The sequence below is a fragment of the Marmota monax genome, unplaced genomic scaffold (assembly GCF_021218885.2).
Source record: "Marmota monax isolate L192 unplaced genomic scaffold, Marmota_monax_Labrador192_F-V1.1 WCK01_AAM20220418_F8-fsc00021, whole genome shotgun sequence".
Lineage (NCBI taxonomy): Eukaryota > Metazoa > Chordata > Mammalia > Rodentia > Sciuridae > Marmota > Marmota monax.
Genome location: NW_026695228.1, coordinates 12,421,579 through 12,440,336, shown reverse-complemented (window position 1 = coordinate 12,440,336; position 18,758 = coordinate 12,421,579). Strand labels below are relative to the sequence as shown.

Genomic DNA, 18,758 nt, shown 5'->3' with positions numbered 1-18,758 from the left:
ACTATGTGCTGAGCACGGTCAAAACCCTTTGCATGCAGACCACCATGGTGCATATCTGTAATCCCAGTGACTTGGGAGGCTGAGACAGGAGGATCAGTGAGTTTGAGGGCAGCCTCAATGACTTTAGTGAGACCCTTAGCACCTTAGAGAGACTCTAGCTCAAAAGTAAAAATGTAAAGAGCTGTGGGGGTATAGCTCAGTGTCAAAGAACCCCTGGGTTCAATCCTCAGTACCAAAACAAACAGACCAAAAAAAAAAAAAAAAACACTTTCATATGTTAAATCTCTTCAATTTTCAAAACTACCCTAGAAGATAGGCACTTTCACTGTCGGCAGGGAGAAGGCTCCTCCTAGGACCCCCCTCCTTTCCTGGCCTGAAAGAAGGGCATATAGCATTCCCCTATGCCCTGGGAGAGACAGGAGCCTGGCAGGTGGAAAGAGAGAAGGGGTTCCAGATGCCCCCACTACCACCCCCCAGGTGACGGTGCATGACTAATGTCGACTCCATGGAAAAAGTGAGCAACATCTGGCATCATCCACTGGCCCCAGAGGGCATTTGGGTCGTCAGAAGGAAGACCACGTCTGCAAGGTAACACAACACACCAGACCAGCACACCCTTAGACAGGAGCCGGCCAAGCCTCCCACCTGAGACAAAACCCTCTTTCCTATTTGCTGTGGATAATACCTTGATGTCCCTCCACACTGGCCCCTGTGCAGGATCCTGAAGGCTGCCAGGTCCCTGGGGCTCCAGGCAGCCAAGAGGAGGCAGGTGTGATTCTCCCCACCCCCATCCTGTCAGAGACTGGGAAGCTGATGACTCCAGGGTCAGAAATAACCCCACAGTCAGCTCCCACACGCCTCCCCTCCCCTCCCCTCCCCTCCCCTCCATTCCCGGGAAGTCTGGGCCCTGAGTCAGAGGGAAGAGTTCCGAAGTAGACAAGGACCCGGATGATGGGGTATGGAGACCACAGAACTCTTTCGTAGGATTCTTTGGAAAATCAGGCCTAGCAAAGAGCTGAGGCCTGGTCATTCAGACGGTTCCCTCAGTCTGCTTCAGTCAAGGCTGTGGGGCATGAGGAGGAATGGATAAGAGAGGGGAAAGTTTTGGGGAACCCAGGAGAAAAAGAGCTGGGCCTTATTCTCAGAGGGGTTCCTGCTGGGGACAGAGAAGCCCGGCCCTGCCCATTGGGGAGCCTCCAGTCTCCTGGCATGGTGGCACACAGCAAGAGTCAGAGACCAGTCCAGCATAAAGACAGGAGGCTCAGAGGATGAAGGAGCAGGCCCACCCCAGTATCAAATGCTCCTTCTTATTCATTCCTTCAAAATAGTCTGGACACCCCCATCCCACACCACAGTTGAGTCACTGACTGTCCCCAATTCTCAGAGAGGACTTTAGATGAATGGAGCTCTCTCCATTCCCTCTGTTGCCCCTCCCCAACCCAAAAGACATGTAACTGATTCCCCGGGATGGCAGAGTGACTTCCACAAGCCCTAAAAATAGCGGCACCACTTAATAGTCTGAACATAGCCTCCCTCGCCCGCCCCCTCTCCGGCCCACCCCCTAACCAGCAAAATAAAGGCAGCTGCTGGGGCTGGCAGAGAACAGAGACCCAGAGACAGGCAGTGAGAAGGTAGCTGACCAAGCCACAGAACAGAACCAACCCCACCGAGAATCTCCAGCAGGACGACAGACGCTTAGGCCACACCTGCTACAGACCCCAAACACCCCACCAGCCAAGCCGGACCCTTGGTAAGTAATCTCCCTTCTTGTCAAGAACCAGCCATGCTGGTTCTTGAGGCTGGGGCCCTCTGCACCCTGTGCAATGTGTGTATCGGGGTGGAACCCAGGAGAGAGGGAGGTTGAATGGTAAGAACAGGTGTTGGTGAGTGGAAGAGTTTCTGAGATAAAGAATCCACAAAGAAGGTAACATGAGTTTGTAGGAGTCCCACAGGAGAGCTCAGAGTGGCTGCCACAGGCCTAGGCTGGCCAAGGGGACAGGCTTTTGCCTGGTGCAATTCAGAAAGGCTTCCAGGAGATGGCCTGGAATTTTTTTTTTTTTGGGGGGGGGTTGTGTGTGGGGTGCTGGGGATTGAACCCAGGGCCTTGTGCATGTGAGCCAAGCTCTCTACCAACTGAGCCATATCCCCAGGCCTGGAATTTCGGTTTTTAAAATACAGGTATGGAGCTCCTCAGGTTTCAAGGATTCCTCTCAGGGAAGCCTCTGGAAGTCCCAAAATCTGGAGGAAAAAGTGACAGAAGAGACCTGGGAAGGAGCCGGGCAGAGTAGAGACAGTAGATTAGGCCAGAAATGTAGCCTAGGATGGGCCCCATGCCCAGCTGTTGTGGGTGAAAGTCTTGGCATATCTAGTACCAGCGATATCTCCCTAGGACTGGCCTGAGTTCAGCTCCCCACATATAATGTCCTTGAACCCGGGAGGGATGCCTGTAACCTAGGCCATCATCTTGACTTGTGGGAAAGTCCTCAGGCCAGAGATGGTAGGCATCGGGGCAAGGAGACCGAATCTGAGTCTGCCCAAAGGTATAGAGCAGGCCAGTATGGGCCAAGGATGAGATGGAGACAGAGGTGAGTCATCCCGAGAGGCTGACCCAGCCCCAGGAGCCCAAACTCTGGGACAGTTCTTGGGGCTCACTCTTCCCTAAGCCTGGTCCCAGTTCTGAATTCTGCCCTCCCAGGCATTAGGCCAGACAGGAGTGGAGGTGGGCAGGCCCAGAGTCAGGAAATCTGTGTCAGACTTTGCCACTGCCTTGATGAGCCTCCCTGGACAGCTCCTTTCCCCTCTTTGGGCCTCAATTTTCCCCCTTTGAACTTCTTCATTAGAGGTTAGATTCAATGACCTCGGAGGATTAGCTCTGAGGATTCCTGGACTCTGTGCTATCAGCCTGCGACCCTAGCAGGGATTCTGGAGATTCCTGGGAGTGGGGGTGGGGTAGAGTTGGTGGCCTGTAGATGACATCTGCTCATCTGACATCTGGTGGTGACAGGCTAGAGCAGAGGTGGGGACAGGCATGAATTTGGTTTTGGCAGGAAATCCTTATCACAGCTCAGATACGGAAGGAAACCATGCAGAGGATTGATGAGACTCACGCCACAGGTTTCAGGCCTTATACTCCCTAGGGCTCTCATGCCTTTGGTGAAAAGGCCAGGTGTGGGTGAGGTGGGGCAAGTAGGTCTCAGTTTTCTGTCTCCTCCTTCTGAGGTAGCCATAGGAAGAAGTCCTGTCTCCTACCTGCTGCCAGTGTCCTTGTACCTACCCACACCCCAGGCCCCTTTGGCCAGGGGGAGGTCTCTAGGCTCTAGCACCTGGTTGGCCTGCAGACCAGAGTCCTGGCACCAACTCAGAAGGCAGGAGGCAGGGTCCTCTAGGAACCATGGGTAGTGCAGGAGATGACGTGGGCCACAGGCACCCAGGATCCCCAGTGGTGGAGCCCAAACGTCCCTCCAAGCACAAGGCTCCTATTCCAAGGCCAGGACCTCAACTATATTTAGTACCAAGTGTGGAGCACAGTAGTGGATCAGAGGCAGCAGACGGGGGTACATGCTTCTCATTCTTGGCCTACTGGCCTCTGGGGACTGTCATAACACCTGTCACAAGACAGATAAGACATACATGAGACAGACCAGAAGGGCTTGAGGGGCGGGGATAGAGTGGAGAAAGGTCACACCTTGATAGAAGTTGACTGACATGAAGAGGGAGGGAGAAGAGGAGCCAGCTTTGGGGTCGAAGTGGGTTGAGGGCCTTCAGGGGTTGATCTTAACCTGAGACCCTGCACCCCAGCAGACCTGAAGCTGTGCTTGCTTACACATGATTAGGGAGGGGTCTCCATGAGCACGGGGCAGGCTGTTTCTGCAGAAAGGACCCTGATCCACAGTCTTCCCTCCCTGGAGATGTCACCTTCATATTCTCCTAAGTGGCCTGCTGAGGAATAGAGGGGGGACTATGGCCGATAAGAAAGCTTCACATCCCCTACCCTCTTATTTCTTGGGAATCAAGTCCTAAATTGGGAATCAAGTCCTAGGGACCTCATGCCGGCACTGCCTGCCACTTGTTTGCCAAGATCTGACTCTGGGCCCCAGTTTCCTCATCTTTAATTATAAAGGGTTGGTCTTCATCTCCCTGGGCCTGAGAAAGTTTGGAATTGAGACCCCAGAGGTAAAGGTTGGGTAGGTTCTAATCAAAGTGCTCAGCACGCCCTCTAGTGTTCTTTGTACGAATTTCCTCTCGATGAGAAATCAGTCACCCTTTTAGGGACCTACCTCTTGAGACTCCTCAGTCAAGATTACCCCAGGTCACTCACTTGAAAGTCTAGCAAAAAAAAAAAAAAAAAAACCAAAACAAACTAATTTGGACAAAGGAAGGCAAGGATGGGCACGTCCAGTTTTTCCGCTGGAGATGTGGGTAGGCATCCCTTGTGGGGCCAAAGGAAAGACCCTCGGTCCCCCTAGCAAGTCAGGGAATCAGGGACCAACCTTGATGGACGGGTCCAAATGTCCTAAGTTCATGACTTTTCACACACCAGCCAAAGTGGACCCTGTGCCAGGATGACATAGAGAGGGAGAGAGTCTCTAAGTAAATGTCACCCAGAGCTACTCAGACCCTGGGCCTTCCTCCCTGCCGTTTGTCCCAGCAACTGGACCCCACCCCAAGTGAATCCCCCAACCACATCTTCATCTCTGCCCCTTCTCCTCAGAAGAATGGCCAACGCGCAGACACAGGCGGCCCCCACACCAACCATCCCAATGGCGACTACAGAGGACCTATCCCTCCCTCCACCCCAGGTCCTGGAGGATCTGCCACCACCGCCACCCAAGGAGTCCTTCTCTAAGTTCCACCAGCAGCGGCAAGCTGGAGAGCTCCGCCGCCTCTACAGGCACATCCACCCTGAGCTCCGCAAAAACTTGGCCGAGGCCGTGGCCGAGGACCTGGCTGAGGTCCTGGGCTCTGAGGAGCCCACGGAGGGTGATGTCCAGTGCATGCGCTGGATCTTTGAGAACTGGCGGCTGGATGCCATTGGCGATCATGAGAAGCCAGCTGCCAAAGAGCCTGTGCCAGGCGGAGACGTCCAGGCCACTTCCCGAAAGTTTGAGGAAGGATCCTTTGCCAACAGCACAGAGCGGGAGCCAGGAGGACCCCGGCCATCAGGAGGTGATGTTCGTGCAGCCCGGTGGCTCTTTGAGACCAAGCCACTAGATGAGCTGGGGGGCCAAGAGGAGACAACAGAGCCTACTGTGAGGGAACCTGCGGCCAGTGGAGATGTGAAGGGTACTAAGATGCTCTTTGAGACGCGGCCGCTGGACCGCCTGGGCTCCCGCCCCTCCATCCAAGAGCAGAGCCCCTTGGAGCTGCGCTCAGAGATCCAGGAGCTGAAGGGCGATGTGAAGAAAACCGTGAAGCTGTTCCAAACAGAGCCACTGTGTGCTATCCAGGATGCAGAAGGGGCCATCCATGAGGTCAAGGCCGCATGTCGAGAAGAGATCCAAAGCAACGCAGTGAGGTCTGCCCGCTGGCTCTTTGAGACACGACCTCTGGATGCCTTCAACCAAGACCCCAGCCAGGTGCGGGTAATCCGGGGGATCTCCCTAGAGGAGGGGGCACGGCCCGATGTCAGTGCAACACGTTGGATCTTTGAGACGCAGCCCCTGGATGCCATCCGGGAGATCTTGGTGAATGAGAAGGACTTCCAGCCATCCCCAGACCTTATTCCTCCTGGCCCAGATGTTCAGCAGCAGCGGCATCTGTTTGAGACACGAGCCCTGGACACTCTGAAGGGGGAAGAGGAGGCTGGAGCAGAGGCTCCACCTAAGGAAGAGGTGGTCCCTGGTGATGTTCGCTCCACCCTGTGGCTATTTGAGACAAAACCTCTGGACACTCTCAGAGACAAGGTCCAAGTGGGTCACCTGCAGCGGGTGGGCCACCAGGAGGGTGAAGGACTCATGTGTGAGCATCTACCCAATGATGGCTCCTCAGCACTGTCTCTGTCTCAGGGTGTGCCCCAGAGAGATGGGGTGAAGGGGGATGTGAAGACCTTCAAAAACCTTTTTGAGACCCTTCCCCTAGATAGTATTGGACAGGGTGAGCCTTTGGTCCCAGATAGTGCAAACGGATCAGAAACAACTGATTCTGCTAGACAGTCCCAGGGTGTAGGATCCCCAGTATATGCCATGCAGGACATCAAGGGTCGCCTCCATGCCCTGACCTCTGTCAGCAGAGAGCAGGTAGTGGGAGGTGATGTGAAGGGCTACCGATGGATGTTTGAGACACGGCCTCTAGATCAGCTGGGTCGAAGCCCTAGTACCATTGATGTAGTACGAGGCATCACCCGGCAGGAAGTGGTGGCTGGGGACGTTGGCACTGCTCGGTGGCTTTTTGAGACCCAGCCCCTGGAGATGATCCACCAGCGGGAACAGCAAGAACGACTGGAAGAGGAGAGAAAGAATCAAGAAGGCCCCAAGTCTGAGACTCCCCCAAAGGGCGATGTGCAGACCATCCGGTGGTTGTTTGAGACATGCCCAATGAGTGAGCTGGCAGAGAAGCAGGGGTCAGAGGTCACAGATCCCACAACCAAGGCTGAGGCCCGGTCCTGCACCTGGATGTTCAAGCCTCCACCCCTGGACCAGGCAGAGGGCTCCAGGGAGAAGCACCTGCAGGTCAGTCAGGTCCAGGCTGGGGAAAGACAGACAGATGGACATGTCTTTGAGACTGAACCTCTACAAGCCTCTGCAGGCCGTCCCTGTGGAAGAGGACCTGTGCGATACTGCAGCCGGGTGGAGATCCCTTCAGGACAGGTGTCTCGTCAGAAGGAGGTTTTCCAGGCCCTGGAGTCAGGGAAGAGAGAAGATCAGGGGGTCAAGATAACCCCGGGCCCCATCGCCGAAGGTTCTGTACACAAGTTCACCTGGCTCTTCGAGAATTGCCCCATGGGCTCCCTGGCAGCTGAGAGCATCCGAGGGGGCAATCTCCAGGAGGAGCAGCCCGGGAGACCCTCAGAAAATGGGATGCTAGAGAAGCAAGAGACTGCAGCAGAGTTGACCCTGAGGACACTGCATGCCACACCTGGCATCCTGCACCATGGGGGCATCCTCATGGAGACCCGAGGGCCAGGGGACCTCTGCCTTGCTAAGTACATGCTCCCCAGCCCAGGGCAGGGTCATCCTCACATACGGAAGGAGGAGCTGGTGTCTGGCGAGCTTCCCAGGATTGTCCGCCAAGTGTTGCGCCGGCCAGACATTGACCAGCAAGGACTGTTGGTACAGCAGGACCCAACTGGCCAGCTTCGGCTCCAGCCACTGAGGCTGCCAGCTCCTGGCAACGGTGGGAATATTGAAGACCTGGATCCCGAGCTCCAGCAACTGCTGGCTTGTAGCCTCGGGGCCTCTGTGACAAGGACTGGGCTGGTGATGCAGGAGACAGAGCAGGGCCTAGTCTCTCTGACGGCCTACTCCCTACAGCCCCAGCTACCCAGCAGGGCCCCCGAAAGGAGAAGTGTGCAGTTGCTGGCCAGCTGCATAGACAAAGGAGACCTGAGTGGCCTGCACGACCTTCGGTGGGAGCCACCGGCTGACCCAAGTCCAGTGCCAGCCAGCGAGGGGGCCCAGAAGCTTCCCCCAACTGACAACATCATTCGTGTTCCTCCACTGGACCCCAGCATGGGGGTGGGACATCCCAGAGGCCTGCCTCAGGCCATTGGAAAGGCAATCCCTCTGGCTGGGGAAACTGCCACCCCAACCCCATTGCAGGATGCAAAGAAACAAGAAGACAGCCATCACACTGGGCAGAAAGGAATGGCAGCCATGGGAAAGTCAGGAGGAGCCATGGCTACCCCACCAGGGCCTGGGACCCCAGACCTACAGGCAGCCATGCAGAGTTTGCGGATGGAAACAGCCAAGGCCCAGAGTCTGCACCAGCAAGTTCTGAACAAGCACAAACAGGCCTCCGCCCCTGCAGCCACCTCCGCACCCGTCCAAGATGGTCTCCTGAAAGCACCAGCCACTGCCACTGGGGCCACCCAGAGCAACAGCAGGCCCATGGCCAGAGGTGACTCCAGGAACCCGGCAACTCCCAGAAAGGTCAGTGGGGAAGAGAAAGCACTACCTAGAGGGCTGCCTGAGGGGTGGGTGACGATTCAGGATGGCGTCTACACTGCTCACCCTGTGAGGACTTTTGAACCACCCAGGGGTGTCCAACCTTCTGAGAAGGAACCCCAACCAAGGGACAGGCAGACTGTCCTCTCAGCCCAAGCTCCCAGCCCACTCCAGGGAGGCCCAGGTCAGAGTCCTGGGCCAGGGCAGAAGGAGCCTGGAAGCCACACACAGAGAACCTGGGAATCTCCTGGGAATCTCCAATTCTGCTCAGGGGGCCTCCAAGCTGCAAAGACCACCCTAAAGACTGCCCCTTTAGCCCACAACACTCTGCCCTCTGGGGTCCATGCTGCAGGTGCCAACCGGCACTCCCATAATGCCTCTGTTCCTCCTCCTCCTACTCTCCCAGCTGCTGTGACGGGACCTGACTTCTCAGCCCAAGCCCGCCATGATGAAGACTCCACCCAACAGACCTCCAAGCCCTTGCAGGACTCCCTTCACATCCACAGCAGCCCTGCTGGCCAGAAAACCTCTGGGGGGTCACAGACAAAGGCCCCCAAATTGGAGCCTGCCATTACTCCAAGGAAGAAACCCCCGGTGCCCCCCAAACCTGCACACCTAGCCCAGACCCACCCTCCTCAGAGGCTGCCCAAGCCTTCAGCTCTCTCTCCCAACTTCTCCTTGCAGACGGGACAACAAAAATACAAACCAGGTGAGACAGAAGCAGCCATTCCTCAGCAGGCCAAAATTCCCACCGCCTCAGGCCAGGGCTGCATGCCTCTGGTTGTATGCTCCAGTGGACAGAGCCATCCTGACCCCCAACACAGCCTCAGCACTGTGGCCTCCAGACCCACCAAGGATCATGCTGCTGGCAGCAATGTCCAGAGCCCTGAGCCCCATAAGTTCAATGCTCTCAGTAATGACTGCACCTCACCGCAGCAGGACTCCAGTCCCCCAAGAGAGCAGCCCATGGAATGTTCCAAGCAAGGAGCCCCTGAGAACCCTCAGATTCTGCAGGGAAGCCAGCAAGAGCTCCAGGGCCTCCTGAGCCAGGTACAAGCTCTGGAGAAGGAAGCAGCAAGCAGCGTGGATGTGCGTGCCCTGAAGAGGCTCTTTGAGACTATGCCCCAGCTTGGAGAGGCTGCCTCTCAGGTCTCTGATGCTCCCTGCAAACCAGAGGTCTCGGTGGAGCAGGCCTTTGGGGAACTGACACGGGTCAGCACAGAGGTTGCTCGCCTGAAGGAACAGACCCTGGCCAGGCTGCTGGACATTGAAGAAGCTGTACACAAAGCCCTCAGCTCTATGTCTAGCCTGCAGCCAGAGGTGAACACCAGGAACCATTCCCAAGGACCCCACAAAGATCCCAGTACCCAAAAGGTCAGTGTCTTAGCCAGTAGTAGAGCCAGGCCCAGTGACTTAGACCAGGAGGTCAAAGATCCAATTGAAGTCAAGAGCCAAGCCAAGGTGGAATGCCATACTGAGGACCAGGGTCAAGCCAATATCACAAATCACACAGAGGCCAGAGGTCAGGTTGCTTCAGCTGCTTCTCCTACCAGGAGGCTGGAGACATTGAGAGAAGATTCAGGCCTCCCTCGAGTCTTACCTTTCAGCAGAGATTCACCCTCCTCCCCAACCTTCATCTCCATCCAATCAGCCACACGGAAGCTTCCAGAGGCTTCCAGCCCTAAAGGCAGCCATGACGTCTCAGGGAAAAGCATACACTTGGCTCAGGACATAGGACAGACCCAACTTCACCAGGAAAGTGCCCAGGACCTGGCTAGGAAAAAGGAAGTGGTCACACAGTGCTCTGAGCAGCCCAAGCCTACGCCCACCTCAGAGCGCCCCCTGCCCACAGAGCGGCAAAAGAGTGTCCTGGAGTTGCAGACTGTGCCGGGCGGTTCCCAGTGCTATGGAGCCACAAGAACCGTGACGGAACAGTATGAGGAGGTAGACCAGTTTGGGAACACAGTCCTTGCATCCTCCACTGTAGTCACTGAGCAGGCAGAACCGCTCAGCTGTCCCCACCTGGGGGTCCATGCCTCCCCCTTGCTGAGGCAGTTCCTGCACAGCCCAGCTGGGTTCAACAGTGGCCTAGAAGAAGCTGAGATGGCGTGGATGCCCTACGGCCACTCCTAGCCAGCTGCTCACTGAGCACCTTCACCTCCCACCCATCACTTGGGTGCCTTCTTCCAGGGCCCCAGGAGTAAGATGGGTCCCTCCCTCCTGCACACATAGGGAGAGGACCAAGAAGAAAGGGCATCTCTAAGGATTGTTGAGGACTATTTCTCTTTTGTCAGTTCCATCAGTATGCTCAATTCTTGCAAATAAAGGGGAAGAAAGGTTAAAAAGAGGCCCACTAAGTAACAGAGGCACGGGGTGAAGACCGCCAGCCCCACTTGTAGAAGATGTAGCATGTACACATGCTGCTCACACAGACCCGGCCCAAGCTTTGACCTGTGGTCATCTGCACGTCATTGTCTACAGAGTTGGAACCCCCAGCCTTTCTTTCTTTTATTAGGATTCTGAATGTTCTTAGCCTTCTGCTCCTTAATCCCTGGAGAAAACCTAACTGGTCACAGCACTGGTCTCTGTTAGGAATTGGTCTGAGAGACCCAAAAGCACCTGGCCTCCAGTCCCTCCTTCACCACCTTCATCATTCATCTGGTCATCCTCGTGACCCAAAGGTCACGTGAAAAGAGTTCGAAATCAACAGGGCCCTTAGGATCCAAATGCACTGTCTTTCTCTGCCCCCTCCTGCCCACTGCCCCTCTTCATCCCAAATGGGAAAGATTCTGTCTGAATAAACCAAAGCTTGATTCTCTACTCAGTGTGTGTCTGTTTGTGTGCATCTGTTCAAGACTCTGTGTTCACACTAAGGGAAAAACAGCCCCAACCTCCAGATGTCCAGTTTTTCTAGTAGCAGCTGCATTGAAGGCTCTACCCTATCCCTTGTTCTTGCCCCCAACACACACATTTGCCCTCTCTACCTCTGGCTTCCCCTCCTAGATGTTCTTGGACATCATTGGGGCACAGGGGAGGGGGTCCTACAATCCTGCTCCAAAATGGGAGAGCAGCCCTGTCACCCCACCAGGTACAGGAAGGTAGGAAGACCTCACATCAGGAGAATTCCCATGCCCAAGTTGGCTGGGCCACTGCCTATTCATGCCAGGTACAGTGTGCCAAGCAGTGAGGAAAGGGGTGTTCAGATTCTAACCTGGAAAACTGGAATGATTTGGTGAAGGCCACTTTTCACTCTGTCCTTCAAAAAGCACTGAGCATCTTCCTTATGCCAGGTCTGTTGTAGGTAGTAGGAACACAGAAGCAAGGTCCAATAGGGTCCTCCTCTCAGGAAACCAACTTTTGAGAATGAGGAGATGGACAGACAAGAAAAATCAGACCAGAAACAGAGTGATGTGCCTGACTGTGCTGCCTTCCCACTCTGGGGAAACAATCTTAATACATGGTGATGTGATGATGACCAGGAATTTCCTTAGAGCGAGTGGCCCATGCAGACCCTCCTAAGGAAAAACATCTCATTTCAGATCTGAATACAAAGAGCCAGCTAGTGAAAACCAGAGGGGAAAGCACACTAGACACAGAGAAAAGAGCTTGCAAAGACCCAGAGGTGGGATAAGGTGGGTTTTCTGGATCCTCTTCCATAGAAAGGGGTGTTAACAACTAGAGTTGCTCCTCACAAGCTTGAGCAAGAATTTGCACATACTGTGCTTCAGCTGAATATGCAGGTTCCCACCTTACCTCCAGTCCAGGGCTCAGCCCTCCATACCTGTTACTGGTCCCTCAGTGCCTGCTCAGCTAGTATGGGTGGGCTTCCCTGGAGCAAGAGAACTCCAATCTGGAAGGAACCCATCCCCTGTGAGAGACTGATGTATAAGGAACAATCAATATCAAATCTACCTACCTGGACCTGGTATCCCCATATTGCTGAGTCCCTTACCACATCTCTCTCCCCTGCGTTTCATAGGATCTGATTACAGAATCCAGCAGCTGAAAGAATGAGTGTTCTCCTCAGTGTTCTCATGTGTGTAATAGGTGCAATACCATAGTACCTACGACGCTGAGGATTAAGAGAATTAATAGGTGTAAAGTACATGAAGATATACCTGACATCTGGACAAAGACATTCATTTTTAGTATTGTAGTAATTATTATTTAATAATCTCCTTTCTCACCTCCAGGGGGGGTCCCTTGCCTTGTTCATCTTAGTATCTGTAATGTTTATCACAAGTTCCTAGAAGGCACTCCATACATGTCAAATAAATGAATGCATAAGTGAATGAAATGATCGAGTACGTCTGCAGATTCGTCCCACTAACATTTATTAGCATTTCATGCCAGATTCTGCTCAGTGCTAAAAATAGTGGAGAACAAGACAGAATTTATCCTTGACCTCATGGAACTTTGGTTTAAAGAGAGAAGACAACATATAAACAGATTAGATAGATTTGCAAGGGAGAAATACTGTGAATAAAAAAAATAAATAAACAAGATCAGCCCACAGGGCAAAGGATGGTAGTTATTTTAACGTGGGTGGTCTGGAAGGCATCTTTTCAGAGGTCATCTGAATGACAGAGGAGTCCGCCTGATTCGCAGGATGTGGCGGTCAGGCAGGAAGAGAGGTAGGTGGTGGATGATGAATGCACCGGCGGCAGCAGCCGAGCAGCAGCCGCTCAGCGGGGCCCCTCCCAGGGCCCAGCACACCTGCCTCCACACCTGCCGCCCAGGCTGAGGCTCCGCCTCTCTCCCGCCCGGGAAGGGGCGGGTCGGAAGGCGGAGTACGCCGTGTCCAGACCCGCCCCCGGAGCCCGTGAGGCTTGTTCCCACCGGCCGTCGCCATGGTGACGGTGACGTCACGGGGCCCGCAGAGTTCGGAACGTTCCGGCGGCGGCGGCGGCGGCGGTTGCCAGGAAACGCCCGGCAGGCGCACCGCCAGGGTCTGGCTCCGCGCGCAGACGCCGGACGCCAGGACGCGCCGTCCCCGCCGGCCCGTGCTCCGAGCCTCCCTCCTGGATTCCAGAAGGATGCCGGGTTCCGCTCCTCACCCACGCCTCGGCCCCGCCCAGGACCGACCTGCTGGGCAGGGCTCCGCCTCCCTCCTTGGTACAGTGTCCTGGCCTCTGTCGGGACTTTGTCCAGCAGCCCCATCGTCATCGCCATCACCCTGCTTCAGGTCACCATCCACCTTTCCCTTTCCTGGGCGGGCAGAGGGGCAGGCACTGCTTTCGCCTTCCGAGTGGTCCTCTTTCCTTTGCCGGTCTGTCCTTACAGTTTGTCCACTACCAAGCAGCCAGAATTCTTATTTCAGATCAGGTCACTCCTGCATAATAACCTTCAACGGCTTCCCAGTTCACTTAGTCTGGAATCTAAACTCTCAATGGCCTGTGAAGCCAGAATGGCTTACCTCTCCAACTTGGGTACCTGTGCTCTCCTCCTCACCTGTCTCCTCCTAGTCACGCTGACTTTCTTAAGCTTCACAGAACATACAAGATAATTTCTGCCTCAGGGACTTTGCACTTGCTTTATCCTCCTCCTGGAGGTCTCTGCTAGATCTTTTTTTTTTTAACCTTTATTTTACTTATTTATTTTTATGTGGTGCTGAGGATCCCAGCGCCTTGCTAGGGAAGCGCTGTACCGCTGAGCCACAATCCCAACCCCCCTCTTCTAGATCTTTAGTGGCTGAGCTTCTCACTCAGATCTCAATTCAAATGTCTCTCCAGAAAGTCCTTTCCTGATCCATCCTTCTCTCTTCCTCTTATCTGGAGAGGGCTTCCTCATAAGTTTCCATGCCATTTCACATTTTCCCTAGGACCCATCCCAACAGAAAATTATCTTGCTCAGTTTTCTTTTTTATAGTTAATGTTGTAGATAACTTTCTGCATAGCAAAACATCCCAAGCTTAGTGGTTTATAGAGCTGATACTTATGAATCTGATTACCCAGGAATTTGGACTGAACATGATGGGGATGCCTTATCTCTGTGCTGTAATGTCTGGGACTTCAGCTAGACACATACACCTATCTATATGACCTGGGCTTCCTTACAGGGTGCAGTCTCCAGGTACTTGGACTTCCAGAGACATGTCTTAACAAGACAGAGACCTCATCACCTTTTGTTACCTAGCCTCAGAAGGCATGAAGAATCACATCTGCTGCACTGCTGGTTTACAAGTAAGACCCAAGACTTCCCAGATTGAAAGAAAGGGGCATTAGATACCAGCTTTTGCTGGGAATGAGGCAAAACCTAGAACATGCAGCTAGCTGTCTTTGTAAAATATCATCTCCACAATCTTCCCCCACTGGAATATCATCTCCATGAAGCACCATCATATTCCCTTTGCCTAAAATGCTGCCAAAGCACATTGTGAGTATTTAATTTTAGAGTGAATAAAGGTTTGTCTTTCAAGGAAGCATTGGAACCCAGCTCTTCTCTCTGTGTTTCCTGCACCAGCCTTTAACTTTGGCCTAGTCCGCTCTGGAGGAAGCCTGGCATTTGTATTATAAGGTAGGAGTCAAGTATAGGGGTTTTGTGGGGGAGATATAGGTCTACAGTTATTGGGGATTGAGAAATATGTGGCCAAATGAGACTTGGAGGTGGTTTTCTACTCAAAGGGATGTTGAAACCCCAGTCCGCTTTTTCCCATTCTGAACTCTGGAAATGCCCAGATGAGGCAGTTTGTCCTCTAGGCTGTGAGAGCAGGAAAGCGAGTGGCCCAAGGTAATGGAGCTTTGGGGAGGTGCACCAGGCAGTAGGGAGGGGCGAGATGCCTATTAGAAGCAACTGCAGTGACCTAGGCAAAAGGCAGCCTGAAGCTGCCCATAAGCCTAAGATTCTCAAATTCTCCCTGCTTTGTTTCTCATGAAGGGTGTTCCATTGGATCATCTCAAAGTCCTTGAGCACTTAATAGTTTCTCCTCCCCTCTTCCTTTTTTCCCTGAGGGGCAGCAGCATCTGCCATTCACCCCAAGCCAGAGAAGACCGCCCAAAGCTTCTCCAGGCCCAGCCCTCTCATATCAGTAGGGGGGCAGCCGGCTGGGGTTGTATCTCAGCGGTACCTAGCATGTAGGAGGCCCTGGGTTTGATCCTCAGCACCACGTAAAAATGAAATAAATAAATAAAATAAAGGAATTGTGTCCAATTACAACTAAAAAATAAAATATATATTTTTTAAATGGGCTCACTGGTTCTTTGGGTTTTCCAAATATCTCTTCCCCTACCCCTCCTTCAATCTTCACTGTTGTTGTGTGTGTTCCTATATTTCAGCAATAGCCTGCAACCTCCAGTGCCACCCCAAACTGTCACTTCTCCAATCCAGCCCTGCAGTGGCTCACCACCTCCATCTTAATCTCCATAATCGTTAGGCCATTTAAGGCCCTTCCTGTAGGCAGCTGCTCTCTGTTTATTACCTCCCCTAAATCACCCCTCCTTTGGCCTTTAATGTTCTATCCACCCTGACTTTGCCCAGGGCCAACTTATCCATTAAGTACATTGGTCATAGTGACTAGGGTCCATCATACTTTTAGGGAACCATGAAAATGTGTTTTGTTTTCTTTTTGTTTTGGGTACTGGTGATTGAACCCAAGGGAGCTTAACCACTGAATCACATTCCTAACCCATCCCCGCTTAATGTTTTAATTTTGAGACAGGGTCTCCCTAAATTGCTTAGAGCCTTGCTAAACTGCAGAGGGTGGCTCGAATTTGCAATCCTCCTGCCTCAGCCTCCCAAATCCCTGGGATTACTGGCGTTTGCTCATTTCAAGAATGGCTTTGAAAATGTTTTAACTTCTTTTAAAACCAGTAGGAGGAGAAAGGAACTTTTAGATAAAAGAAAATGTTTACCATATAACATTACTCTATTAAAGCTTATACCACCACAGTAGTAAAATATACTTTTTTTTTTTAATGGAAAAGGAGTCCATGAAGGCAAAGTGCCTAGGACCCACAGAGTCCTAACAGGACCTTGTTTTTGCTTAGGCTGGACCCCACCCTCCCCCAGTTTTCCACCTGTCACTTCTGGAAAGCTAGGTTCCAAAGACAGCGCTGAGGTAAAGCCATTGGGAATGTCCCAGTGGCTTTGGTCCCTGTCCCTTCCTCTTCAATGCCCCGTCGCACCCCAACCTTATAAGTCTTGTAGTTTGTAAAAGCTTTGGTAATTTTGTTGGTTTTGTGCATCTCTCTCCCCTTCCCCCATTACTGTTGCTCCCGCCAAGTCCATAGCCGTTTTAGCTCGGGTCTTGGTACCCTCTCCCCCGAGGGCAGGAGCTGCCCAGTTAGTTGCCCAGCTAACTTCGGAAGAAAACTGGCAGAGGCTGGGCCTGGGGACCCTCAGGATCCGCTGCCCAGGTGGGAAGCCAGAGTGGCGGGGGCAGGCGGCCACCCGAATCCCCCGGGGAGGGGCGCACGGTCCAGGGGTGAGGGTGGCGGGGCGGGTCGTCGGGCCTGGCAGGCTGCCCGTCGGCCACTGGCCCCTGCAGGCGCCTCCTGTCCGCAGCACCCGAAGGAAGCCCGCCCCTTGCGGTTCTCTCCTTATTTCCCCCAAGGCTCCGCCCCGCCCCACCCACCTCCCCTGTGAGATTTCTTACGAAAAAGTGCAACTGAGAATTCCCAGAAGGTCCCGGATGTGAAGTCACTGGCGTGAGGTCACCGAGCTTGGTTCCAGGAATCACAAGCTTGTGGGGGAGGAAAGAATGCACGGAAAACGAGGGAAAGCAAGTGAAGTCGTGGGTGCTGGCGAGCGAGGGAGGGGGTGAAAGACGGCTAGCTCAGCTGCGTCCCAGGCTCCTCTCCAACCAGGCCTTGGCGGGCCTGACCTCAGAAAAGATTTCCTTGGAAAGGATGCCGCCCTCTCCCGTGTTAGAGGAATGCCGATGGAACCCAGAGATACCGATCCCTATTAACCAAGATCAAAGAGTATGATGCTGGAGCAGATGGGGCAATAGGAGTATTTTTTTCCGCTGTTGACAAGAAGGGAGAACTGCCTGCGTCTGCCTGTTTGGAAAACAATTTGCAAATATGATCAGAATTTTAAATGAACATGCCCTTTGACCTCACAACTTCACATCTCAAGAGTTAGCCCATGGACACAAATATGAGGATAAGCCGGGTGTGGTTATGTACTCTTGTAATCCCAGCTCCTCAGGATAGACAGAGGCAGGAGGATCACAAATTGCAGGGCAGCCTGGAAAACTTTGTGAGACCCTGCCTCAAAGAAAAAAAATAAAAAAGGCCGTGGGCGTTGCTCAGTGATAGTGCACTTATCTACTATGAAAAAGAGCAAGGCCGCGGGTTCTATCCCCAGTACACAGGGGGGAAAAAGAAGATAAATGCATACAGTGGTTTTTAGAGGCGTTGTTTGAAATGCCAAAGATTGACTATCTGTAGGAAACTGTTTTTAAAAATGACATGGGAGACCAGGCACCGTGGCACACACCTGTAATCCCAATGGCTTGGGAGGCTGAGACAGGAGGATCACAAATTCAGAGCCAGCCTCAGCAAGGGCGAGGCACCACGCAAACCAGTGAGACCCTGCCTCTAAATAAAATACAAAATAGGGCTGGGGATGTGACTCAGTAGTCAAGTGCCTCTGAGTTCAATCCCTGGTACAAAAAAAAGAGAAAGACATGGTACATCCAGACTTTGGAATACTATGTGTTATGAAAAGTTAAGTTATTCATGAGCCAAATGCCCAAGATACATAGTGGGGAACAAAACCCAGGAGCCCCCCTCCCAATTCCTGTGCTCTTCATTATGGTCAATTTTTAAAGATGTATATGTGTTCAACCCCAATATATATTGACCTATTACAAAATGCACATTGCAGACACTGGAGATACAGCAGTGAAGAAAACAGGCCCTGAAAAAGAAAGGGTATGGGCTCATGGGGAGTGCACCAAGGTGGTAAATTCTTATGGAGAAAGGAGGCCTCTCCAAGTTGACAGAACAAGGTTAGAAGACTTCATAAACCTGCCAGGCAGACAGCATAGTGAATGCAAGACAGATTTTTACTTGGCATGTGGAGAGCAGAGAACCAGAGTAGCTGAAGCCAAGGAGTAATGAGCAGAGTGGTAAAAGGAAGTGTGGGAAGGTTGGAGGGGCATGGGAGGTTGGGGGCAGGTATACCCCTGTAGGGGCTTTTGTAGATGGGAAGACTTTGAAGGATGTTGAGCAAAGAAGTGACATGATCTGACAGGTTGCAAAAGATCCCTCTGGCTACTGAGTGGAGACACACTCCAAGGGAAGAAGAGGGGGGGCCAGGGAGCAGGCTACTGCAGTAATCCCTCAGAGAGATCATGGTGACTGAACCAAAGTGGGAGGAGACATCAAGCAGTGTTCTGCTCCTGGATGCATTTTGATAAGGGAGCTGGTAGAATTTGCTAAGTGACCAGATGTAGGTGTAAAAGAAGTCTAGTGACTATGTAACTGTAAACATGGAGTTAGCTTTTATCAGGATAGGGGAGAATGTGCAAGATTTTTATTGACTGGGAGCTGCTTATGTGGGTCAGGAGTTTCTGGGTGATAGAAATATGAGCTGTTTGGAAATTATAGCAGAGAGGGTCCCAGAAAGAAACAGCTAGCATGCTTAAATTGAGAAATTTGAAGAGAGTTTAATAAAAGGAGAGTTTTTGTTTGTTTGTTTTTGGTACCA

General features: G+C 52.8%; 1 protein-coding gene across 3 annotated transcripts; it reads left to right on the top strand.

Moving 5' to 3' along the window:
* The first annotated feature begins 1,591 nt into the window (after positions 1 to 1,591).
* Positions 1,592 to 10,922, top strand: Xirp1 (xin actin binding repeat containing 1). 3 transcript variants are annotated; one of them, XM_046437681.2, is made up of 3 exons: positions 1,592 to 1,750; positions 4,712 to 8,087; positions 8,509 to 8,644. In XM_046437681.2, the coding sequence occupies exons 2-3, from the start codon at positions 4,716 to 4,718 to the stop codon at positions 8,515 to 8,517; spliced, it is 3,381 nt and encodes a 1,126-aa protein (XP_046293637.1). In that variant the 5' UTR covers positions 1,592 to 1,750; positions 4,712 to 4,715; the 3' UTR covers positions 8,518 to 8,644. The 3 variants fall into 3 exon arrangements, with proteins under 3 accessions (XP_046293637.1, XP_046293636.1, XP_046293635.1); XM_046437680.2 differs by having other exon boundaries at positions 4,715 to 10,922; XM_046437679.2 differs by having other exon boundaries at positions 4,712 to 10,922.
* The last annotated feature ends 7,836 nt before the right edge of the window (positions 10,923 to 18,758 follow it).